At 40.7% G+C, this 9,779-nt stretch overlaps 1 protein-coding gene across 1 annotated transcript; it reads right to left on the bottom strand.

Moving 5' to 3' along the window:
• Positions 1–8,864: 8,864 nt before the first annotated feature.
• Positions 8,865–9,779, bottom strand: LOC105436724 (trace amine-associated receptor 7e-like). Its single transcript, XM_011662574.2, has one exon. It carries the CDS (start codon positions 9,777–9,779, stop codon positions 8,865–8,867), a length of 915 nt encoding a protein of 304 aa, XP_011660876.1.

Here is a 9,779-nt window from a genome sequence, read left to right on the forward strand (position 1 = left end):
AACGAAACCGAAAATTATTGATGTTTTATCATAACTTAATCACATTTATAATTATTGATAAATGACACATATTTGGAAAGCTTAGATCCGCCTCTATATTTTGATATAACTCATATAATACATATTTCACGCATGAGTGATTAAAATAAATTTGAAGAGAGGAAACCAAAACGTAATTTGGCGGACGGTATCTGAATTTCAAGGAGAAAATCACATTTTTAAAAGGTTGAGTGTCTGCCCTTTCATATAACACCTCAATCAGGACAAAATTAGCAAGGAATGACAAAGTTCTGTTTATTTAAAGTAGTGCTTGCATATCCATAATTTTATCAAACGAATTCGTTTTCACTGGGTGCCTACCGTAGCAACAAACAGAGTTGACAAACGACTTAACTCCATTTCGTTGACAATCAGCCGTAGACAAAATTCACATATTCACATAATATGACTATATACAGTTGAAAAAATAATTATATTTGCTTCTGCACTAACTATCTATCACATTTCTTTCCTATATTTTCGCTTTCTTCCATTATGTTTGTTTTTGTTCCCATGCATACTCATTATGTCTGTGTGTCTGTCTCTCTTTCTCTGTGTGTGTATGTCTGTCTGTCTCTCCCTCCCCCTCCCCTCTCTCTTTCTCTCTCTGCCTTTTGACCGCATCGTATTTCAAGTTCGAACAGCGGACTACCTACATGTAATTATATATCTACAAGCGATAGTTGCCACTCTTTAGCCCAAATTTTAATTTCTTCATATTCCTCGCAGCAACTTTATGTGTTTTGCACTCAGCACTTACATTTATTGTAGATGTATTTTTCTCTTCACTGACATGTACCGTAATTAGAGTTTTCGGGTCATAGAATGCATAAGGATAAGTAAGAACGTTAAGCAGTGGTTGAGGAAACCACGAAATCCAATATGGCGTCCAAAATGGCCATAAGTCACTTATTATCCATCCGAAAGACATAATTGGGTGCAGGGGCGTACGCAGGGGGGGGGGGTGTTTTGGGGGTTCAAACCCCCCCTTTGGTATTTTTATGTATGTAAACCCCCTAAAAATACTAAACCCCCCCCCCCTTTGTTTTTTTTTTTTTTTTTTTTTTTTTTTTTTTATTATTAAAAAAAAAAAAAAAAAAAAAAAAAAATTATAGCCACGGCTAACCTAAATAAGGTGACCTTACCCCCCCTCAACGAAGAAAAATGTCAAATTTTGAAATTTTTAGACCAAAAAGAAAGAAAAAAGTGTCCGCTAACCCCCCCCCCCCCCCCCCCCCCCCCCCCCCCCCACTGAGCGACTTTTCGGCCGGCTGAGTCGTTGCGATTTTTTTTGGCCTCTCAAAAAAAAAAAAAAGTGTCCGCCTACCCCCCCCCCCCCCCCCCCCCCCCCCCCCCCCCCCCCCCCCACTGAGCGACTTTTCGGCCGGCGCGATTTTCAAATTTTCGGGAGTAAAATATTTTAGAACCCCCCCCTTGAAAAAATCCTGCGTACGCCCCTGATTGGGTGTCTATGCTATCGTTTTCGGGGTCATAGAATGCATTAGGATAAGTTAGAACGTTAAGCAGTGGTTCAGGAAACCATCCAATATGGCGTCCAAAGGGCCACAAAACCACTAAGAGTTCTCAATAGAGTGCACACTTTATCAACAGGAAATGAACTCTCTCACCCTTATTGTGTCAACAACCCAACCCCCAGATAAAAGTTAAATTCAACTATTGACATTGTCAGCACTAAAGGAGGGGGGGGGGGGACAAAGACAAAGTAACAACTTAATAATAATATCTAGACACACATTCATAATACCCTCCCACCATACGACTAAAATTTTTCAAATCCTTGTGTGTTCATGTCATCTTATAGCGAATACACATGCAGATCTTCACGTACCTTCATTTTGATGAGGAATGTACTTGAGTAAGAATAAATCAAGTGACTCGTTCTATTGTGGCATACATCAAGTTCGCAAGTCCACACACACTGTTACATGGTAGTTCGTAACATCTGCAGGTACAGCGAGGTGTGCTACAAGCAGTACAGCAGTTGCAATGAATCAACTTAAGAAGAATACTAGGTACATCCTCCGTATTCAACATCACTGGAACCAGGTGATTGTCCTCTAATTTCTAGCCCCAGTCTGTGACGTCCATGTCTTTTAGTTCACTCCCCATCCATGCTATGACTTGGTAGTATGTTCTGAGGGAGTGGAAATTGGTGGAGGCTGGCGTAGGAGGGAGTCGCATTAGCAATTTTCTTGACGAACAAGTTGTATCGTAATGATGCAAGTGAGTCATTACAGCAGCAACCAAACATGACAGACATTGCTTTGATACCAAGTTCCTATATTAGTTCCTTTGGCTGACTTGGGAAAAGAAAAGTACTAGCACTTGATTCTTAAGTGGGGCTGCATTTCACAAGCTTCTGGAAGACTGCTCTCTTTCTGATTCTAAATTTCCTGGAAGTCGAATCGCAACCAGTGTAGGCATGTCGAAAAAATTAGTTGTGAGTATAGATCTTTACCCAGGTCCACTTTCAACTGCTTAATGTTAGGGACTTTGATATTTGCACGAAGACAATGTAGATTGCTACGGTCGACGTCCTTTGATGCACTGCCTTGAATGGACGTCACACATATCAGTCCACGCAAATCTAAAAGTCCCTAATATACACCTTCGGAGCCTTGGCTACATTGTCAGACCGGAAGTATAGTTCCCTGCTATCTACATCAGCGTAATGCAAGAGTAACACCAATATGTCAGTGCCTTCTGCCCTTCTCACATCAGAGTAGTAGACTGACGACGAGAATAATTCACTGCAGCTTTAGCAATATGTACATCTGCATCCCCGGATACATTGATGACGGTGCAATAACTCTTCCTCAGTTCCTCACAAATGAGACTTTTGAGGCCCTGCTTATTGCAGTCTGTTGATAAAAAACTTAAACCTTCTTGCCTGAGAATACTGTGTCTGCATTGAATCTGACAACAGGATGGGTATTCTGCCCACATCGCTGTGGTGTGTATTATCATTAATTGACGGCTCTCCACCATAACCCGTCAAAAACTAAATTTGCAGAACCAAATAGTGTTTTTTTTTTTTGGGGGGGGGGGGGAGTGTGAAATCAGCATATGATCGTTTTATTCTGCCATAGCTGTCTCCTGTCTTCCATGGTATCCGATGCACTAAGGAACCACCACCAAGGACATACTGTTCTGTGTTCTTATACGGCTTCACTCGACACTGATCAGTTAAAACATGAGCTAGCTGAGGCTTCTCAGCCTCCCGAAAGACATTCCTAGCCTCGATAAGTGCAGGTAGGAATGGACTGAGCTCAAAGCTCATCACCTCTGCTATTTCAACTTCCCTTGTTTTTTTTTGTAAATACCTGGAACCGTTGAAACAGCAAAGCAAAGCAGCATTTATGGTTTGTTCAGGTACAGCTTTTACTTTCGAAATCTCTCCCAGAGTCGTAGTTTTGTCTTTCCTTTTGAACGAGACTATGAAAACAGCATATTGGAAGGCCGCTGAGCTATAAGCATTGATGTACCCCAGAATAGCCCACTGAAAGGAATTGACTTGCAATTAGGTTACTTCCAGACCTTCATGAATTTGCTGGAAGCAATCGGTACCTTGATGAAAGGAACTGGACTTCGCAAATTCCTTAGAACAGATTGCAGGGGAACTATACTTCCACTCTTACAATGTAGCTAAGGCTCCGAAGGTGTAGAACTGTAAGCATTTAAAAGTGGACCTGGGTACGGGATCTGTGCTCACAACTACTTTTAATGGATGCTTACACCGATTGCGATTCGACTTTCCGGATATTCGGAATAGGAAAGAAAGCAGTCTTCCAGAAGCTTGAGAAACGCAACCTCACTTTGGAATCCTGTGCTATTACTTTCCTTCTACAAAGTCAGTCAAAGGAACTAATAGAGGAACATGGTATCAAAGCAATGTCCGTCATGTTTGGTGGCCGCTGCAACTCCCTCCTACGCCAGCCTCCACCAAATTCACTCCCTCAGAACATACTACCAAGCCCGGATTGGGGGGGGGGGGGGGAGGGGGGATTGGGTTAGATTTGGTTTGACCGGGGGTGTGCCGCTCAAGTCTCGAAACCCCTGCCTAATTTTAGGGGTGCTTTTTCTCGAAGTAAAGCCCATTTTTCACAATGCAAACACCGACAATTTTTGAAATTTTGAAAACACAGGGATATTTTTGTTTAAAATGGGACCAATATTTAGGGATTTTGGGTGAAAAAGTGACCAATTACAGCGGCACACGCCCGTATGTCTTAATTTGTGAGTACTCCCCCCCCCCCCCCCCCCCCCGGGCTACCAAGTCATGGCATGGATGGATAGTGAGAAGACATGGACGTCACAGACTGAGGCTGGAAATTGAGGACAATCATCAGGTTCCACTGATGTCAAATGCGGAGGCTGCATCTAGCAATCTCCTTAAGTTGATTCATTGCGACTCCTGTAGTGCTTGTAGCACACCTCGCTATACATGCAGAAGTTACGGACTACATGTAACAGCTGCGCACCTTGCCAACTTGATGTATGCCACAATCCATATAACGAGTCAGTTGATAGTGAAGCAGAAGATGATTTTTCCTTACTCAGAACATTTCTCATCAAAATGAAGGAACGTGAAGATCTGCATGTGTATTCGCTATATTAAGATGACATGAACAACACGAAGTTTAAACTTGTTTAATTGTATGGTAGGTATTATGAATGTGTGTCTAGATATTGTTACTTTGTCACCCCCCTCCCTCCCTCAGTGTTGACAATGACCTGTCAATAGTTGCATCGACCCTTTTTCTGGGGGGGGGGGGGGGGGTAGGGGGGGGGTCGGTGACACCATAAGGGTGAGAGAGAAACATTATAAGTTAATTTCCTGTTCATAAAGTGCGCTCTCTATTGAGAAACCTTGGTGGTTTTGTGGCCATTTGGACGCCATATTGGATTTTGTGGTTTCCTGAACCACTGCTTAACGTTCTAACTTATCCTCATGGATTATATGACCCCGAAAACCATAGCATAGACACCCCAATTATGTCTTTCGGATGGATAATAGCTATGTTTATGTTACGGCGGCCATTTTGGACGCCATCTTGGATTTTGGGGTTTCCTAGAACGTCACAAACGATTCTTACTTGTCTCAATGGATCCCCTGACCCCCGAAACCATGGGATAGACCCCAAAATTATGTCTCTGGGATGAATAATAAGTGATATATGGCCATTTTTAGGTATCGGCGGCCAACTTGGACGCCATCTTGAAAATAACAGCTTTCTGAAGCTTCGATTTTGATGCACTTTTAGTATGTTATTCCTGAGGTCGAATACTACAAGAAACCGTTGAAAAACCTTTTGTTGCAATTTTTGGGGGTTGGGGTGTTTTTTACCGTATATTGACCTGACTAATGGCCGGCCCCTCTTCAATAACGGCCCCCAAGCCTTCTGGAATGACCCCCAACATGTCCTGATTACCATTCTGCCACGCTTTGGAGGGTTCGGCCTGCCGCGGCCTTTTCAAAGGTGTCTTTACACAACGGCTTAACATGAACAAGCATGCTTATTATTTGTTTTAATTAGCTGAATTCAGACTCAGTTTTGCACAGCCTAATAATTATAAGACGGTTGGCATTTTACACGCGTGCATACCCCCCCCCCCACCCCCACCCCCCAGTTTCTTCCTTATGCGTCGATATACTGTCACCTAATATATTAGCCAGCGTTACATCGTATTGTTTATACGACAATAAGTAGTGAACACTAATTGTTCTCCGGTATGCGTGACGGAATTATTCAATTCCGTCACGTCGAAAGTGCTTCATGTAAATATGAAAAGAGGGGATGCGAAATAAGGGTGCGGTGTGTAGTGGAAGTCATTAGGGACTTTTAGATTCTGCACGACGAGAACGCGGACTGCCCTTTTAAGGCAATGTGACGTCACTGCCAGTGCCTTAAAGGGACGTCACATTGCCTTAAAAGGGCAGTTCACGTTCTCGTCGTGCAGAATATAAAAGTCCCTATTGTAACTTTCCAAGGATCGGACACTAGCTATGGAGTTTTTTTTAAAGAGTGAACTTAAAAATGATAATTGGTAGGAGACGTTGTTGCATCAAAATATAAGTTGCGGTGGCCATTGGGTCTTTTTAGAGTTTAGTGCTGATTCAGTTTTATCTCTGTTTTCTTAACCCGGGCATAATAAGGGTAAGGGTATAAAACACTGATTAATTATGATTTCACATGATTAATGTTAAGAGGTATAAAAACATGATGTGTGTGTATTTTTTAGACATAATTTGTTAGAAGTTGTTTTCATACTTTAACAAATGAAAGTGTTGATAATTTACGTGAAATAAATGCCGTATCTACATGATAATAGCTCGGCAGGCTATATCCAAAGATATTGTATATTTTGTTATTTTGTCAGAGTGACATATGGATGTGATGGTTGCTATGGGTGATACTATGTGGTAAACGATCTTTGGATGAACGTGCCATTTCCTTGTAACTTTTTCCCTTTCTAACCCGGCTTCTCTCATCTTTTTCGTTCTGTTTTCCTTTTCTCTCTCTCCCTCTTTCTTTTCTCTCTCTCTCTCTTTTCTCCCTCTTTCTTTTCTCTACTTTCGTTTTCCATTTTCTTTTCTTTTCTCTGCTCCTTTCTTTTCTCTTCTCTCTTTTTTCTCTTCTTTTCTTCCTCTTTTTTTGCGCCGCCAATAGGGGGGGGGGGGGGGTCTAGGGAAATTCCATTTTTAGATTTGTGCGAAAGCAGAGTGGGTGAGCAAAAGTTGGATAGTTTGATTTCCTTTAAATGCTATTTTATCATACAAATTCACTACCTTATAATAGACAATAAAACAAATGCATATTAGACCTCACTGCTTCTCGATAATTATTAATACTATAATGGTATTCAGGCACACAAATATGAAGATATTTTCATTTGAAGTTCAAGTTCATTTTATTCAAAACCACACAAAACATGATATAATATTTTACATAAAAAGAGACTGTAATAATACATTAATCAACATATTTTAACTTGATTACATCATAAAATGAATGGTTTTGGCATCCCGATGCCGAATAATTAATGAAATTTTGTTTATTCATTTTTTGAAACGCTACAAATCTACGAGGTCATTTCTTCCTATACCACACAAAACCACACAAAACCTTCAAAACTTCACAAAACATGATATAATCTTTTACATAAAAAGAGACTGTAATAATACATTAATCAACATATTTTAACTTGATTACATCATAAAATGAATGGTTTTGGCATCCCGATGCCGAATAATTAATGACATTTTGTTTATTCATTTTTTTGAAACGCTACAAATCTACGGGGTCATTTCTTCCTATACTCCTATGATGATGAGCAGGCGGTGGAGTGGCGGATGATTAATATAGGCGGTATTCGATTCTCGATTCTCATCTTTTTCAACCGAGGCGCAAATTAACGATCTTTCTGGACGAATATGGTCCATTATTTTAACAAGGTAACAGAAAGGTAAGATTTCTTACCAAACCATTCCAAACTTTCTCCTAATGCTATTTATTGTTTATATCGGCGAGGGGGTGGGGGAATTTAACAATCGTGAAGCAACACATTCGACTGAATTTGAAATCAACAGAGCTTTATAATATGTTCGCATCCTGTATTCTTTTTGTTTTTATATATTTTTCGTCCCTCTCTTCTGCGTTTTTGCGCCACTCAGCCCCCCCCCCCCACAAGATAGTCACTGAATATTGCTAGCAGCAAACAAATTGAGCAGTATGGTAACTACATTCAAAAGCAGAAGGAGGCAAAAGCCCGGAAGAATATGCTTATGTCGTCGTTATGTTGTGAACATAAACATACGGACAAGTTACTGTAAAGGGGAAAAGATGATTGAAGGATAAGTTCATTGAATAGATACAATATAGATACAAGATATTTTTGCTTATTCTTTGCCAAATATTTACATAGTAATTTGATTTCCACTGTCGTTACAATAATATTCAAGAAAATACATAATTACAAGAATTTTGTTTCTTATTTCATCTATTTCTATAAACGTGATTATCACGTTTATAGAAATAGATGAAATAAGAAACAAAAAAACATGCACAAGGGCATGAAGCGACCATAGTGATCATTTGTACGCTGTACTTCAAATCACGGTTTTAAGAATTAAGCATTGGTTATTGGTATTTCAAATCATAATAGTTTCAGAATTAATTTCCGACGCAGATGTTAAACGTTTAACTTGTGAGTTGAGTTTATGAAATGAGTCGGGAACAAATTAATATCTGAATCGTGAAAGGCGGGTAGAGGTGGGGCAAAGTCTGATACCAGAACGATTCTATACAATAAAATGTTTATAATGTACTAATGTGCAAAGCCTTTTACATTTAGAGGTGTATACGATGACGTCCATTCTGACGAAAAATACGTGTACTAGAATATTAATCAGACTAAGTGTATATAGCATACACCTTATATACAAAGCGACCGACAAAACTGGCCAGATGAATATACGATCGTACAAAGTAAGTTACAAATCCATGTTTATACAAATAGGGTTTCTTTCTCAAGAAGTTAACTACTCTCATATGTCACCAGCAATTATGCATTTTGTGTTCAGGACGCATTTGTTCGTGCCAATAAATTTCGCTAAGCTATCGACCTGTGTTGCATACATTGTATACGTCCATCATTACATGATTGAGTATGTGGGTGAGTACACGTGCGTGTGTATGTGTATGTGTTTGCGTGTCTCTCATTGAAATGAGCGGGCGACAACTGTGATCGATTATGCTGCGGGTAAGATCAATAACGATGTGATTCAGTGTTTTGTGTACTTTTTATATCTGATCTTCAGCGTCTTTCTTCCCCCTGGGCAGAACTTTTTGGTCAGATTTGGACTCGAATAATGCTCCTCCATGAATTTTAGAGCCGGTGAACAATCCTCGGATAGCTTCACGGAACCCGGGATGCCGAACCGTGTAGACAATCGGATTCAAACAGGAGTTGTAAAACGCAAGCAGCGTGAGAATACGATTTGTGTTGCTGAAGGCAAAACTTCGGCTTATGAACCCGAAATTGAAAAGAAAGTAAGCAATGGTGTTCGGCCCCCAGCATATGATGAAAATCAAGACAACCACGAATAGCATCTTTATGACTCGATTCTTCGCAGTCAGCAGGTTGTGTGATGGGTTGGATCGGTTTTTCTGTACATTGCCTTCCATGAACTTTGTTGATTTTCGGTGGAGAATGACAGCGGTAACAGCCTGAGCAAGAATCATTACAATAGCAGGGATGATGAAGTACGTGAGGAAAACCTTGATGCCCAGGAATTGTCCGACTGCTGGCGAGAACGACAAAGCGCAGGCATGAATTACGCCATCTACGGTACAGGTCAAGATCAAGTTTAGAGTTAAGAGTATCACCCATAACCAGACAACAACAACGGCTATAGATGTTTTGCCTCTAGTAAAGTAGCGATTGAAGTAGATAGGGTACATGACGGCTATGAGACGCTCTACAGAGATTAAAGCTAGTGTGTAGATCGACACTCCGACCGCCCACCACATGAAAAAGCCGTCGTAAATGAGTCGGCAATAAATCTCCCCAAGGAACGAAGATGGTACACTGACTGCCACCGGCAAGGGTAGGATGAAAATAGAGGTCAAGAAATCTGCCATCGCTAGAGCTGCGATGAGGGTGTCTGTGGAACGGTTCATGGCCCTGCGTTGCCAAATTACCAGCATGACGAGCAT

Source organism: Strongylocentrotus purpuratus, unplaced genomic scaffold, assembly GCF_000002235.5.
Source record: "Strongylocentrotus purpuratus isolate Spur 01 unplaced genomic scaffold, Spur_5.0 spur5_scaffold_20, whole genome shotgun sequence".
Taxonomy (NCBI): domain Eukaryota; kingdom Metazoa; phylum Echinodermata; class Echinoidea; order Camarodonta; family Strongylocentrotidae; genus Strongylocentrotus; species Strongylocentrotus purpuratus.

Bases quoted from the DNA above. Each gene is read 5' to 3' on its own strand.
- LOC105436724 (XM_011662574.2), bottom strand. From the start codon at position 9,779: ATGCTCGTCATGCTGGTAATTTGGCAACGCAGGGCCATGAACCGTTCC.